The sequence below is a fragment of the Panicum virgatum genome, chromosome 5K (genome assembly GCF_016808335.1).
Source record: "Panicum virgatum strain AP13 chromosome 5K, P.virgatum_v5, whole genome shotgun sequence".
Taxonomy (NCBI): domain Eukaryota; kingdom Viridiplantae; phylum Streptophyta; class Magnoliopsida; order Poales; family Poaceae; genus Panicum; species Panicum virgatum.
The window spans coordinates 42,382,154-42,397,761 of NC_053140.1; the positions used below are offsets into that span (position 1 = coordinate 42,382,154).

The following is a 15,608-nucleotide window of genomic DNA, read 5'->3' on the forward strand; positions in this document are numbered from 1 at the left end:
TGTTTAATTACCAGCCCAAACACCAAACAGGTACTCCCTGTCTCCCTCCCTTTCAAATTGTAAGCCATTCCAACTTTTTTAGAGTCAAATTATTTTTATGTTTAACCAACATTATAGAAAATATTACAAAAATTTATAGCAGCAAATAGATATACTATAAAAGTATACTTAATGAAAAATCTAATGTAACTTATTGAGTATCATAGATGTTTGTAGTTTATTGGGTAAATCTATAAAATTTAAAATATTTTGAATCTCTAAGAAAGTTGCAATAATTTACAGTTTGGAATGGAGGAGCAGCTACTACTTGACGTAGGGTCCCTATTAGCACTAGCTACCTAGCTGTAGGTGCCTAGCGCTGTCTTTTTGGAGCTTGCTGTAATAGGATAGTAGTGGACGGTCAAGGTTAGCACCGGCGGACTGGACACCAGGAAGATTAGGAAGAAGGCCGCCTGTTCCTATTCTGTATGAGGCGATGATGGGCGAGTGGCGACCAGGGCTCCACCTCCCACCACGCGCGGCACACGGGCGACCCTTCCGGCCTTTCTTTAGTTATCCACTGAGCTAAAGCCATGTTTAAAAGCATGGTTTATAGTTTCGCTAGCTCTCCAGCGAAATGAATGTCCACGTCAGCCCAACCGAATAAGATAGTGGTGGTGGACTCCGTTTTTTTTAATACACATCGTAAAAATAAGCCAATGAGAACTGGATGAACAGACGGTGGGAGGGCTCATTTAATGCATGCGCTCGCTTCCGTCGACGTCTCGCGATCCGCTCGGTTTACTCTCTCTCCTCCTTTCTCTCTCCACCGGAATACGCCCGCATATCGCCAGTTACAATACTTTGCTCTAAGTAGTAGTGAGTACTTCACGGTACCCTTTGCCAGAGGAACCTGTGAGTACCGTAGCATTATTGGCTGACAAAGTGAGCCCCGTGCTGGGCCACAAAAGGCCAGGCCCCAGGCCCACCGTCGGTAGCAGATTTTGCTACGGTTTGAGGTCCCTCGTAAATCCTAATCGAATCAAGTTTGGCTCGAGCTACTTTTAACTAGACACTTGAAAAAGGGACAAACCGTATAGTATGGTGGCCCTGCCCGTCCGTACACCCTCCGCGGCTTTAGCACATTTTAAATCCTTGCGCTCCTGCAATCCTGCCTCGCTTACCTCCATGCCCATGCGTGCATGAACTCCCATCCCCGCCGCGCACGCAGATTAGTTACTTCCTCCATACACAAAATAATGCAATTATAAAATTCATACCAGTCATACTATTTCAAATTTTATTAAATTTATAGTAAATATTATTAGCTCTTACTTATGTCTCCAATTAAATTTATTATAAAAGATATTCTATAACTAATCTACTGATACTTATTTTGTATTATGAATATTATTATTATTATTTATATAATTTTAGTCAAAATTCAAACTGTTTGACTTATCAAAAAGCGAGAATTGTATTTTTTTTATGGACCGATGTAGCACTAAAGAAGCGGTGAGGAGTGGACGTGCCTAATTTGTACCGTACCATGGGGTAAATTTACTGTGGTTAGATCTTGAGCGCGCCCCAGATCTTGGCAGGTAGAGCTTTTTAATTTGAGTATGTGCTCGATCGGTACAATGGATTCAATGCTTCTTGTAATGACCTTTGTGCGCAAACTTCCTCTGCTACTAGGAGTAGTGTATCTGGAGTGCTTACGTAGTAAAAAGTTTCATCAATCTTCAATAAAGTGCTTGGAAAAGTAAGTTTGGTGTGCCCTTTTTCTTCCAATCCCTTGGATACTTTCAGCCCTGCATTTATGAGCAATGAGAAGGTATTGTTAATCACCATTTAAACTCTTAAAACAGTGTATTTTTACCGTGCATTTTTTTATAAAGTCTATACGGAAAATTAAGTATCAATCTTAGATTGATGCGGCTTAAGGACAAAGGCATCCGGATATCTTGTACTCCTCCCATTCTAAATTATAGGTTGTTTGATTTTTTTGACATCAAATTTGACCACTGGTTTTATTTAAAAAAATTATATAAACATAGTTAAATTTAAGTCAAACGACCTATAATTTTTTAATAAGACGAGTGATCAAACTTGGGGTCGAGAAAAAGTCAAACGACTTACAATTTGAAACTGAGGAAATAACACATGGACCGGGAAGATCACCTGACCGAGGCACCAAAGCACAGTCTAGGATATGGTAAGATGGTCCATCTAATGGAAAAGGAAAACATCGAGATGAGCAACAGGAGCTTCCGCTGCGGTGGCACATGCGTTGGAGCTGCTGTGTGAATTGTGATTTTTACATCCAAAATGAAATAACCAGTCATCATCCAAACCGTAATGTCCCTAAACAGAGCTGTTTGATCAGATGAGTACATGCCTCCCAACGATTTGGCAAATGGACATGACAGATGGCACACTCGTACTTGCCGCACTTAGCACCAACATCACGGCAGATTATGAACATGATTCATCTAACTAATCGAGCCAATCTCAAGCATCAGGGGAAAAAGAGAGCCTCAATCGAGATGACATGATAGCTACCCCTCCAAAAGCAGATGGATATTTTCACATGCCGCTGCTGTACTAGTGCTGTGCGACTGGACTGACCGCTTGACCGGGTACAGTAGCTACGGCCAAGCTCGGCGGCAAGCGTGGACCGCTGGGCAGCAGCCAGCAGAGAGGCGCTGCGCGCAGCATTGACGTGAGCACTTTCCGTTACCTCGGGCCGGGCCACGGACGAATGGGGAGTGACCGTAGCGAGTCTGCTGACGCCGTTGGGAAAGAAGCGCGCGCAGCCGGAACCGGACGCAGGGTTGAGAGGCGGCGTGCCGGCGTTGGTCCAGCCTTGCACGGGCGGCCAGACACCAGCGGCAGGCCGCAGGCAGGCGGCAGCAGCAGATAGCGTCGGAAGCCGTTCCCTAACAAAAACCGGCGCGCCTGGCAGGTAGCGGCGGCGAAGGTGATTGGCTTTTGGCAGGGCAACAGGGCAGGGCGGTGGAGCCACGGGCCACGGCAGGGCAACGGGTTCAGCGTTCACGCGCGCAGAGGACAGGCGGCCACAGGAGGGGGCGGACGCATCGCATGGAATTGGTGGTGGTGTGGTGGGTTGGGTAGCGCGCGCCGTTCCCGTTGGAGCCTTGCGCTGCGCATGGGCATGGGCGCGCGCGAGCCCGTCGCGTGGTCCGCGGGGGGCCGGGGCGGTGCTCGTCCTGTTCCGCGCTGCCGTCTGCCCTTTCCTGTCGTCGTCGTCGTGGCGCGCTCTTGGGCGGCGCGGCGCCGCGCGGCGCACGCCGGGATAGCCGCTTCCTATCCTCCTCTGCCCTCGCCGGCCCGCAGCAGAGCGGCTCGCTTCTTTTCCTCGTGTTGGGATCGGCGCGGCGGACACTTGGAACGCTCGCTGCTTTCTTTTTAGAAATGGCGGCGAAGCGCGAGTTGGCAAACGCGGTGGTGTTGCTGCCCGGCCTTCTACGGTGGTGTCAATGCCAACGTGCTCACGGAAACCGACCAACAGGGAGGGCGCGCGTCAACCTCGTCGACCTAGTACCTACCTGGACGGGGTCGAATCCGGCGTTGGCACTGGCCTGATTGGTTCACCACCTACCCGACCAGGGGAGGGGCCGAAGGGGACAGGCGAAAGTAGAATTCGATTGTTCTTTCAAAAAAAAAGAAAGAAAGTAGAATTCGATTTCTAAAACTGTGACACGTTCCCAACGATGTGCAGGGCCGACCGCAGGAGTGGCTCCTCGCCGTCAGCGGGCGTTACGCTGGCTTGGGCTTGACCGGAGGGTGCTCGGCGTGGTGCTTACCTTCTACTAGTACGTACTCTAGTTCCTCTCTCGTACTCGCATCAGGTGTCTTGGATCGAGGGTTCGAGGTGCTGGTAGTTCACGGTACAGTGTCTGACGGGAGAGTGCGCTGTTGCCGAGCCCATGACCTGACTTTTGTCTCCACCTTCTGATCTCCATCGGTGATCGAATGTCAAAAGCCATGGAGTACCCTGCACTGCAGCTGCGGCCGGCCCGGGCGTCCCCTCCTCCGGATCCCACGCCAGCCGTCCTGTCCAGGAGACCTCCAGGGCAGGCCGCACGGCGGGGCCCCGGCTCACCAACCCTCCTGACCACGGTTGGGGGAGGAGGAGAGGAGCCGAGATCGATCGATCTCCGCCGCCGCCCGGCCGGCGCGCACGCCCACGCCCCACCGGACTCCACCCGGCCACCACGCCACCGGTAGTGAAAGCTGCAGGGCGACGGAACGGAGGGGCGTAGCCACGTGAGCGCGGCATGATGACCGGCTCATTTCTGGGGCGCCGCAACCACCAACAGCGCCCGTGCCGCCGGCATTATTGCCCAGGCACCGGACACCGGAGTCCGGGGGCCACACTGGCTCCGTCCGCCGCAAGGCTGCAGCGCAGCACAGTACCTGCAGGCGCAGCACAGTACCTGCAGGCGCAGCAGACAGATGCATGCCCTCCTCTCATATGGCCATCGGGCCGTGTTTGGTTTTTTTCGTGTTTTTACTGTAGCACGCTTTGACCACTAATTTAGAGTATCAAACGAAGTCTAATTACAAAACCACCTCCACAACCCCCCGTGTAAATCTCGAGATGAATCTAATGAGGCCTTTGACCGCGCGATTAGAGGATGGTTACTGTAGCATCACTGTAGCAAATCATCAATTAATTACAACAATTAGATTCGTCTCGAAAAGTTACACCCGTCCCTAAAAAAGTTTTGCAAATAGACTTCATTTAGTACTCCATGCGTACGAGATTCTTTTTTCGAAAAACGTGCGCGAAAATTTTTTCATCTAACCAAACACGGCCCTAACCTTTCTTTCTTTCTCGCTCTCATCAAGCCGGGCCATCCCAAAAGTTGGGCCTGGGTAGTAGGGCTTGGCGTGACGGCACTGTGTGGATCTTGCCTTCCCTTTTTTCACGACTCGTTCTCTGGTTTCACTTTGCCCCGCCCGGCATCCAGTGGTGATGACAAGGCTGCAGGAGCGTTCAACCGGATGAAATCTGTAGCGAGGTACCACCAGCTCACAGGGCAGTAACAAGAGTCGGAACAGACCCACCTGCATCTGGATGGACGAACCAGTACCACGACCTTTGGTGAACTCGACACTTTAGGTCATCCCAGTTGCATTGCATTTCATTCTAGGACCAAGCAGATTCAGTTGCTGTACTAGGTGGCAGTAAAAGTAAAGTGCGCTAGCTAGCTGTAGTAAAGAGGATGGTGAGGATTAGGAACGAAACGGAAGGCAACAGCACGACCGCGTCGAATTCCTCTCCTTTTCCTGCCTTTTCCAACTTTGAACATTGAACTGTACTGTACCTTCGCGGACTCTGGCTCGCCAGTACCAGCAGAAGCAGAACGGGCGTGCATGTTTGGAGTTGGTACGCTGCACAGTAAGAACGCATGGGGTACAGCGCGCAGGAGCAGAGGACAGCAGAGAAAGCATCCTCCCCCAGCGACATTCCTGGATTTTACAGCTAAAGGCCTGCGGCCAACCTCACCTACTACTTTCTTGAAGTGTCTCTTCGGAGACATCCGATACTTTCTTGAAGTAAACACAGCTTTGGCGTTTTGAACCAACCATCGCATCATAGCAAAGATTAAACACATACTAGTACGCTGATCGATTGATTGGATTCGATTCTCTAAGGCCGGAAGAAATATTAGTCGTCAGACGAGTGCGTACGGCTGCGAATCAGGCGAGCACACGCCGATGCAGTTACGGCCAACGTTTCTGCTAGTGTTGTAGGAGTTTGTGGTTCCCGGAGGAACAGTCGAACAGAGCAGAACAGGCACTCAGGCAGGCATAACGACCTTGGTACTGATGCATTGTTTTTCCCTTGCATGAATGGCAGCATCAAATCAAAACATCCGAACCCAATACCAGTTCGACAGTCAGATGACACGCCACAGTTAGCTGCAACAATCATAAGACTGTACATGACATACTTCTCTGTCTGTGTCATATTATCCAGATGAGCTGTGCCTGCAGAGTTATGTGTGTAGTAGAGGAAAAATGCATTGAAACAATGGATGACAGACCATCCAGCAAAATTCTTAATCACGCGCAATACCTTTTGGTGGTTTCAAAGGATAATCACCAGGAAAGTCAATATCGGCGTCAGACTTTACCAGCATTATGGGCTGTAAGATGGGCCAAACGGACCATGGTTTCACCCGTACGATCTGCCAATTAAGACTTGCATTGCCAAAACGGGTATTGACATGAGTTGAAGAAAATACAGGGCTACAGCCTTGTGCATGCTAATTTATTTCTCAAGAAACGTAGATTGCATGACAACTAGTAGAGTTTGAACAAAGCAAAATCAAACAGCACTGAACAAAAAAAAAACCCAAAGGAAACCCTTATTTGCACAACTAGGCTTAGTTTCAGTTAAAGGCCGCCTGCAAAATTTCTGCAGTTGGTTACTTTACGTGGACATACGTTAAGACATGTATATGCATCACCCATAAGCACTCTGGCGCCCGTGATGTTTTCATGTACAGTGCTGCGCATGATGCATCACCATGCTCGACGGGCAGTAGATGTTATTGAATTATATCCAAAAAAAGACTCGTCAAAATCATAATCATGGCTCGTTACACATGCCAACCTGCTACTGGAATGCACTGTTGCAGTGGCGGACTCAGGATTTGAATCTAGGGTATGCCTAGCTAAAACTTCAAGATACAAAACGGTATAATTCAGTATACAATTAGGTAATACAACTATAAGAGTTTTCAAATAATTATGTGTAGTAAAGGAAATCAACTAGTAAAGAAAAGATTGCTCAAATTTTGGATAGTCCTAAGCCTATATGGCGTACCCACTGGGTCCGCCACTGCGCTGTTGCATGAGGCTGGTCACCTTTTTCACCCATTCAACATATCCACTCACTCTGTTCGGCTGTAATTAGCCAGCAGTATTTTTCTCACACCAAATCAGCATCAACTACCAGCCACAGCCAGCCAGCAGTAGCCACCATCTCACTGTTTCACAATCTCGATCTGAACGTTCGCGTACTGGTTTTATTTACTCGATCCAGTGAAATCATCGTACACTTGGACATTTTATTTACTAGTGATACTAGGACGATCAGTTACAGTGACATGCGACAACGCGCAGCATCAATTGCCGCTAAATCATCTTGCTTGCGATTTCATAGCGGCGGATGGCTGCTCAAGGCTCATCCGCCGAGATAAATTGAACCAATACTAGTAGACAGTATTTTGAATTTCCCAAGATACGATCGAACATGCATCTAACCGACATGTGAGGTGGGCAAAAATCTGCAAACGCGAGGAGCGCAAGCAGATACAGTACTGAAGAACGCACGGGAGTCGGGATAAAAAACACCATCTTCCTGGCACAGTAGCCGTCCGAGCCACGGAGCTCAAGAGATCCGGGGCAGGATCCGGAGCGCCTCTTGCTGGTTGCCGGCTTGCCGCGGCCGCCAGAGTCGCCGCCGCCGGCCAAATCCCACTCGATAACGGATTTACAAGGGCCGCCTCTCACAGGCCGCTGTGAAAATTCTCGTCCTCAATTGTGGGCCTTTAAAGTTGCGGCCCCCTATCTCTAGTTACAGACGAGCCCACGTCCGGCCCGCGGAGTATTCATATATTTCCTTGGCCTTCACGAGCTGTTCTCTGATCGCTGCCGCCTGTCACTCATATTTACGAACGTTGTTTCATTTTTGCATGCTCTCAAAGAAAAAAAAAAGTTGCTTCATTTTTTCCGTGATATTTCACATATTCAATGTTGTCTGCCACGCAGTAAAAATATGGAACTCCCGTATCGCCTTCTCCTCCAACAAATGGTGAAGGGAAGAACCCAAACACATGGACTCGTCGCATGGCAATTGGCAACATGACCCAACGCAAAACAGTACCACACACCAGTTTCTGGACATTCAGAATTACTGCTTCGGAGTGACACAATACAACATTCGGCACCACACAGTGCACTGCAAACCCAATTTGATTCATCATACAGCAGTACAGCACACGATCGAACGCAAAGGAGACACGCCCAGGTCCAGCGACACAATACACAAGCGGAGCAGCGCCGGCTTCGGTGACCCCCGGTCCTCTACATGGCGTACCTCTGGGTCCAGGTCCTCGCGGTGTTCTCGTATTTGTGCCGGTCCGTCTTGTACATGTGCGCGATCTCGGGGACCAGAGGGTCGTCGGGGTTTGGATCCGTCAGCAGGGAGCAGATGGACAGCAACACCTGGAACCCAACACGGTGTTTGTAGGAAGCTCAAGCCATGGAAAGAGATTGATTGATCGCTACTCCTACATACGAGAGTCACCAACCTTGGATATAGTGAGCGCGGGGCTCCACTGGTCCTTGAGGATGTCAAGGCAGATGCTTCCATTGCTGTTAATGTTTGGATGGAACACCTTGGTGCGAAACGCCACCTGCACATTGCATAGCATAGATCAAGGTCACATGCTTTGGAACCGTGGACTTTGGATTGTAAGGATGCATGGATATTCTGCATGGCGCATGAATTCCTGGACTTGGGAAATTTTCAAGCTTGCGCATGAATGGTTAGAATCACAAACCACAAGGACTTATTCCGTCGCAATAACTAGATGGATAATTTAGATTAGAAAGGGCACATGCAACTGCAGAAGCATTCTTGGTTCATGGCCCAAATCTAGAAAAATGAAAGCAGCACCTAAAAGAAATTGGAAAACTATAAAAAAAAACTGAACTATCATTCATGGTGCAGCTGTTCTTGTCATATCACAACTTGATAGTTGATGTATAAGAATCAATCCGAACATTAGCTTATGATACTCCTATATTTACCACTGCAAACAAATTTACATGGGACGGCTTTGATTCTTTCTTTCTTATATTTCTTCCTAAACATTTCAGTGTTTCAGCAAGTGTTCTTAGTGGCATGGCATCTCACCAATGTGCTCAATGGCATGGCATCTCACCAATAAACTCTCAACCCCTTAAAAAGGTTCTTTAGGTGCATATGAACCAAACTCATGCTCCTAGGATGTGAAATGAGTGTGTGCGTATCCTTATTTTTACAAAATACAAGTGCAAAAACAACAACCATACAAAATGCACAGAAACAAAGGATTGATACAATATTGCTCAAATTCTTAATCAGTTACCATACCTTTGGTGGTTTGAAAGGATAATCAGGAGGGAAATGGATTGTAACTAGGAAAACTCCACCAGAATATGGGCTATCAGATGGACCCATTATTGTTGCCTGCCAGTGGAACATATCCTCACCCACAGGACCTGTCAAATATGATTTTTGTCGTCACCAACTAGGTATTTGATGTGACTTTTGAGTGAACAAAATTCTAGGTTATGCACAACATTGAAATGTCTTATCTGACGGGCATATATACAGTTTATATAAACAGATTTTGACAACTAAAAGATCTTCAAACTAGGTAAAACCAAATAGCACGAAGAATGCTGAAAAAAATATTTGTGTCACCAGGCCTTAGTTTTTAGTTCAGAGCCTATTGTTTGCAAGAAAGCAATTGCAAGGACAGTTTCCTCCTCTAATAAAGCTCGATAGCTTATTACTTCACGTGAACACTTAATGAGATGTACACATATCATCACCAGTACAATCAAAAGAAAATAACACACCATAATGTAAATTGACATGTGGTTCTTCTGGATATATTAATGTCCTGATTTTCACATGCCAATAAACTAGTGTAACGAAGATATGCCTAAGGTTGTTAGCTCAGTCGGTCTGGGCGCAACCGGCGGCACCCGCAGGTGGGGGGTTCGAACCCCCACCGGGGCGGATTCCCCCGCCTGCGGAAAAAAATCCCCCTCGCTGTGCTCTTGATGGCTTGGGCTGTGTAGTCAGCCTGGACCCGGCCCGGTGGGTAACGGTCCCAAGAACGTGGCGCCAGACCCAGTGGGCTGAGTGGTCAGCTTGGTCCTGGCCCGTTGGGTAACGGTCCCAGGAACGTGGCACCAGACCCAAGATCAAGAGCCGGGGTTCGGGGGGTTTCTCGGCCGGGGTCAACTTGGCCTCTTCTTAATATAATGCCGCGGGGGCGGTCTTTCCCCCGCCCGGTCGAGTTTTTTTTAGTGTAACGAAGACATCAAGTTATCAACCGAAACATTGGTACACTACATCTTTTGAAAATAAACTAGAGGATGTCTCCTGATCCCTTGAGAAGATCAGAAGAACTTAGGTTCCACAAAATGATATATTGCTGCTTTATACCCTTCCCCTTAAAGCATTTCTATACTAATAACTGACAAGTTATCAATATGAAACAGCATGGGTGTAGCTAGTTGAAATACTCAGATATGTTATAAATTATTCAAAACAAAATAAAGATCAATGAATAGTTACTACTGATCAATTTTTAACAGACTTCCAATTTGATTGTTACACATTGCACTATTAAGTGTCAAACCAGAAAATTATATTTTTTTGATATACGGTCTACTTTAATTATTATGCCATGTAAAGCTTGTTATGCTCTAGTGAACAGCACATTCAATGTAAGTTCCCAAAAAAAAAGCACATTCAAGGTAAAAGTAAAAGTACGCACTGGATAGCATGCCTTGCTTGCATGGTAGATATTCTTAAACTGTATTACCATCGATATTTCTTTTTTTTTAACTAATCCTCACATCAGTTACTTAGCGAAGAAATCATATAATTTGACAAATCACCTTCTATTGTTTTGGGGAGCAGAAAAAACTAAGTGTGTGGCATAACTCTAAATGCTTTAATTTAATCCCATTCTTCAGATTGCCAAAGACCATAACCCCTGAACAAACTAATTTTGTGGCACGATTTCAATCACAGTAATCCAATTCCATAAACATAAGATAAGTTTGCACAACAATACTAAAGGCCACCCCCTGCAGATTGTCAACGGTCATTTGGTGCCTAAAAATGAAAATGGAACCAACTCATTTCCTTGGGACCAAAAGGGTGATTACTTATCAGGTTGGTTTTGTCAGAAATCCATTGTTACAGTTCTACTAAATGAGGCATGCGTGTGAACAAGAAGTTGTTCAGAAGCATGTGCAAAAAAATCTGACACCTACACAAGGATATGACTAAAAAAAAGCAAAATCAACAGATGAGGAAGCGAGAAAGAAGGCAGTAGGACCTGCACTGCACGAGGTGGGAGGGTCCTTCTGCAGATCCTTGAGCTCTTTCTGAATCCTCTTCGACGCCATCTCCTCTCTCCTTGCCCTCCTATATCCAGCAAGCAAGATCAAAGAAATTACTCCTACCAAGTAGTTGTCATCAAAAGCTAGCCCTACAGCATACCAGCAGAGATGACCCGAGAATTGGGCAAAAGAAACAAACCTGCCTAGCTGAAGAACTGTTGTCTCTCCTTTGCTTCTGCCTCTCTTCCTCCTCTCTTCTCAAGGATCAACCAATAATGGAGTTTGGAGCTGGGGGAAGGAACCAGGACGGAGGGTATTTATGTAAATGAGCGTCCTCTGAACGCTACTGGTTTGCGTGCTGGCTTTGTTTATTCAGCTTCATCGAACCACATCGCTCCTTTCCTGGGGCCTTCCTTACTTTAGTGGCGAATGGCGATGCGATGCCATGGCTAGCTGATCAGTGAAAGCGGCCGGCATCAAATCAAATGCCAATTGCCATCCACTAACCCCCGTTCATATCATGTCAGCCGCTGGCTGCTCCTCATGATCGGAGAATTTTTCTTTCTCTTTTTCTGAACAACGACAAAGTAATAAATAAATCGACGGATGGATGGGGATGCAAGATGCTGCTGCGCCCACAGATTCCGGTGATTGGGACAGCCTGCTGCTGATTGATTCCGCGTGGTCTACCTGTCAGCGGCCGGACGGCGGAATCCAATTCTTGCGTGAGAAAACAGTCGAGTGGATGTAGTACTATGTGGAATTGTGGATCCGTTTCTGCCGGACGGGCCGCTGGTGGTTTCTTTTACAGTGAACTGGGTGATCAACAGCCAGTTCTAGGAAGGTTCTCGAGTTCCTTTGCTAACCAGCATTGTCAGATCAGGGTCAGCTCTACGGCATCACCGCATCAGCACAAGAGGCATGAGCAGTTCAACCTTTTCTTGTCAGCCACTCGGCGGACGTTTAATAAGGTTTTTGTCAAATTTCACCACAGCAAACCAGGAAAAGACGGATTAGGGTAGTTTAGCATTCACAGCGCTGAAGAACATGCAGGAAAAAAATACCGCTATTTGACAACGATGTGATTTTTCAGGTCATGTTCAAAGACACTGCTGATCGATCAGTTTATTTGCCTGCCAGTTTGAGGATCGCAAAGAAATTTACACAGAAAACTTCACGCCTTCGTCATCGGCCGAAGTGCCTTTGAAGATAGCTGCTTTGCCTTTCTGTTCCAATTGCCTCAGAGCCCGCATGAGAACACCACGATCGATTCCCTCAAGTTCTGTAAGAGAGCACACAAATCAAAATAAACTGAGTATAAATAAAGCAATTGGATTATGAGACATGCTTGCTTTATTCCTGGTGAAGTACCACCAGCATTTTTAGTATAAATAAGGTGAAATAGCCAAATACATCCCACAACTTTAGTCCAAAGGTCACTTTGGTCTCTGAAGTATCAAATAGTCCACCTAAGTCCTTCAACTTTTCACAATGGATCAAAATGGTCCTTGGGCTGATGTGGCACGCCATATATTCATGCCACGTCAGTTTTAGTTGTCCTTGATGAGTCAATATGTTATATTGTCTCATTTAACCCTTGTCCCATCCAATTATAAATAATACATTACATGGAGTTGATAGTTTGCAAGAAACATATTAATAATAAATAATACCTACTCCCTCCGTTCCAAATTATAAGTCACTCCAAGAATCTTGGAGAGTCAAAGTTTTTCAAGTTTGACCAAATTTATATGACAAGATAATAACATTTATGATACCAAATAAGTATCATTAGATTCTTTGTTAGCTATATTTTCATAATACACCTATTTGATGTCATAAATCTTTATATTTCTCTCTATAATTTTGGTCAAACTTTGAGATAGTTTGACTCTCCAAGATTCTTGGAATGACTTATAATTTGGAACGGAGGGAGTAGTATACAACCATTATAATAGGTATGGTGAATCAAAGTGGAAAAATCTACTACTTTATCATGCTGACTTATTTAAATGATGCCCTTGCTGATATGGCAAGAGCACATGGTATGCCAAGTCAACTTAGGGAGCATTTTAATCCAAAATAGAAATTTGAGGGACTTAAGTGGCCTATTTGATAGTTTAGGGACCAAAATTATCCTTGGAGCAAAGTTCAGGGATGTATCTGGCCACGGTAGTGCTTTTACTGCAAGCTGTTGTCAAGTGAGTCATGGATATGTTGGAGTGACGGAAATAGGCTACTTCAGAGTTTTTCAAACTTACCAGTTCCACGAGTATCGATTCCAGAGCGTATTTCTTCGATGGTCATTACTTCCAATCCATTATCCTTTACCTACAAGCACAATGCAAAGAGAAATATCATCCTGCAGTGAATAAATTGCCCTATGTCATAAATAGATAAGCAGATAGCTCCTTAGGAAATATGTTGAATAGAAAAAAAAGTCTTACAAAATTTAATATGAAATTGGCCCAATCCTGTATTCTTAGCCAAAGAATGAGGCATTTCTTGTGACCTTTGTCCATCCATTCTGCACGACCTGCAGTTTCAGCACAAATTTAAACATATGCTGATGCCTGATTGTCAAACTAAAATGGCACCACACTGCACATATTTACCATAAGCTACTAATAAAGTAACTAAAATTAGTATTGATGTTTATAGAATGAACCTTCACTAACAAGAGCTGCAAGGAACACTTCCTTCGCTTCATGGCTAAGAGATCCTGCATTACAAAGTACCTGTAAATGCAGTGGAATGACTAAACAAGTGTGCAAAAATATAGTAATTTTGAATTGTAGATCATTTAATGTATGTAGACCAGTACAGTATGTACAAAATGATTCATGATAGGTATTATGTGTAAATTATCAGCATGCTTGATTGCTAGGCACAACTATAACTAACAAATACTCTAATAATAAAGCATGTTTTCTCTGAACTTGCAGGAAACGAGGATTAATATGAATGTATAGTACTCTCGATCTTTGGATTGGAGAACAAGGGGAAATCTTCTTCCAGGGATATTGTATGTATCTTGTGACTTCTACAGTAATCAAGTATCAGATCTTTCCATAACTGGACTTGCTTTTCCCGCGTTTCGCGCACAGGCTGCAAACTGAGGGTAATATGTTAGGTCAGCATAGTGCTATAGTTCTCAGTTCTGGTATTGAGATTGCAGTTGAAAACAGGTTCAAGTGGAGTTTTCCTTAGCGAGATATGAAGAGAATGAAAATGTAATTTTACTAATGAACAAAGCGAGGAAATGCTATAATGTACCGTTGGATCTCAAAGAGGCTGTTGAAATATGGAAGAAGTATCTCGGTCCAACGAAAATGTAATTCCAAGCCATTAAGCGCTGGGAATACCATCCAGAAACCACAATTGTAAACTAGCAATTCATCTACATATAATCGGATGGATGGTGAATTTCCTAAACTGGAAACTCCACAGAGACAGAAAAAGGAGCACCATCTAGGTGTTCCATTCAATTAAACAAACATAGTACTTGGACACTAGGAGCACAAACTTTTATTGAACTCCTCGCCCAGAAAACTCTCTAATTACGACTACAGCCATCACCAATTCAGTCATCTGTTCCTCCTGCAGTCTACATGTTTGAAGACAACAGGAACATGTTTGTGGCAATTCTCGCTGACAGCACGCACAGGAAAGGCCTAGTATTTGTATTTCACAGGAGAGTTTGGAAGAGAGCAAAAGGCGGCAGACAGAGCGACTGCGAGAAGGGAGATTACGTGAAGTAAGGCGGGTAGTTGAAGAAGGGAGGCAGCCTGAAATCCCCTAGCCTCTGCATCTCCGCTCCTGCGCTCGCTCGGAAAACCAGGTGCTTCTGCAGTGGCGGACCCAGCAAAGGACATGGGTGTGCACATGTACACCCGATAATTTTTGCAAAACGAAATCGAAGTTTGTAGGTTATATATTCTAACTGGATTCAGATCCGAATACAAATAGTTTTGTTAGGGTTTGGGGTGCTCGGTGCTCCATCTCGCGCAGCAGAAGGAAAGAGAAGGGGCGGGCATACCTGGAGGATGCTCGTCGCCGGCAAAGGGCTGGACGAAGACGTGCGCCGCCGCTCGCCCAGTCGCCACCGCTAGGGAAGGAAGAGTAAGGGAGGATCACCCAGAAATGAGCCGAGCCCCGACTCCCTGAACCCTGAGCCCTGAGCCCTGACTCGGGAGGGCTGTCAATGAGCCGAGCTCGAGCGAGCCTGCCACCTCAAGCCGGAGCATCCCGAGCCGAGGTCGAACTATAGTTGGCCTTGGCCATCAGATCCACGGCCCATGGGCGGCACACGAAAGGGATTTCAGCCAAGCCCAAGCACGGCACGGGCTGTTTCGTGCCCGGCCTGGCATCGCACGAGCCCGTTGCCGTGCCTAGCGCCACTCTGGCATGTGGGCCAACACACGATTTTAGCTCCATCCCACCAAGTCCATTAAAAA

General features: G+C 46.1%; 2 protein-coding genes across 3 annotated transcripts; both read right to left on the minus strand.

The window, feature by feature from the left end:
* Positions 1-7,875: 7,875 nt before the first annotated feature.
* On the minus strand, positions 7,876-11,633 carry LOC120710051 (ubiquitin-conjugating enzyme E2 5A). The gene is made up of 5 exons (XM_039995692.1): positions 11,351-11,633; positions 11,148-11,236; positions 9,158-9,285; positions 8,331-8,435; positions 7,876-8,244 (listed from the first exon to the last, which is right to left on the minus strand). The coding sequence occupies exons 2-5, from the start codon at positions 11,215-11,217 to the stop codon at positions 8,104-8,106; spliced, it is 444 nt and encodes a 147-aa protein (XP_039851626.1). The 5' UTR covers positions 11,218-11,236; positions 11,351-11,633; the 3' UTR covers positions 7,876-8,103.
* A 485-nt stretch (positions 11,634-12,118) lies between these two features.
* Positions 12,119-15,350, minus strand: LOC120710050 (vacuolar protein sorting-associated protein 25-like). Of its 2 annotated transcripts, none has more exons than XM_039995690.1 (7): positions 15,191-15,350; positions 14,904-14,998; positions 14,127-14,266; positions 13,820-13,873; positions 13,599-13,687; positions 13,413-13,482; positions 12,119-12,433 (listed from the first exon to the last, which is right to left on the minus strand). In XM_039995690.1, the coding sequence occupies exons 2-7, from the start codon at positions 14,960-14,962 to the stop codon at positions 12,312-12,314; spliced, it is 534 nt and encodes a 177-aa protein (XP_039851624.1). In that variant the 5' UTR covers positions 14,963-14,998; positions 15,191-15,350; the 3' UTR covers positions 12,119-12,311. The 2 variants fall into 2 exon arrangements, with proteins under 2 accessions (XP_039851624.1, XP_039851625.1); XM_039995691.1 differs by having other exon boundaries at positions 14,904-14,995; positions 15,191-15,324.
* Positions 15,351-15,608: the final 258 nt, after the last annotated feature.

Excerpts from the sequence above, each read along its gene's own strand:
- LOC120710051 (XM_039995692.1), bottom strand. The coding sequence starts at position 11,217 with ATGGCGTCGAAGAGGATTCAGAAAGAGCTCAAGGATCTGCAGAAGGAC. Across the intron at positions 9,286-11,147 it reads TCCCACCTCGTGCAGTGCAG|GTCCTGTGGGTGAGGATATG; the intron begins GTCCTACTGCCT and ends CATATTTGACAG. Across the intron at positions 8,245-8,330 it reads CCGCGCTCACTATATCCAAG|GTGTTGCTGTCCATCTGCTC; the intron begins GTTGGTGACTCT and ends GTTGGGTTCCAG.
- LOC120710050 (XM_039995690.1), bottom strand. The coding sequence starts at position 14,962 with ATGCAGAGGCTAGGGGATTTCAGGCTGCCTCCCTTCTTCAACTACCCG. Across the intron at positions 13,874-14,126 it reads CTCCAATCCAAAGATCGAGA|GATCTCTTAGCCATGAAGCG; the intron begins GTACTATACATT and ends TTTGTAATGCAG. Across the intron at positions 13,483-13,598 it reads CCAATTTCATATTAAATTTT|GTAAAGGATAATGGATTGGA; the intron begins GTAAGACTTTTT and ends TTGTGCTTGTAG.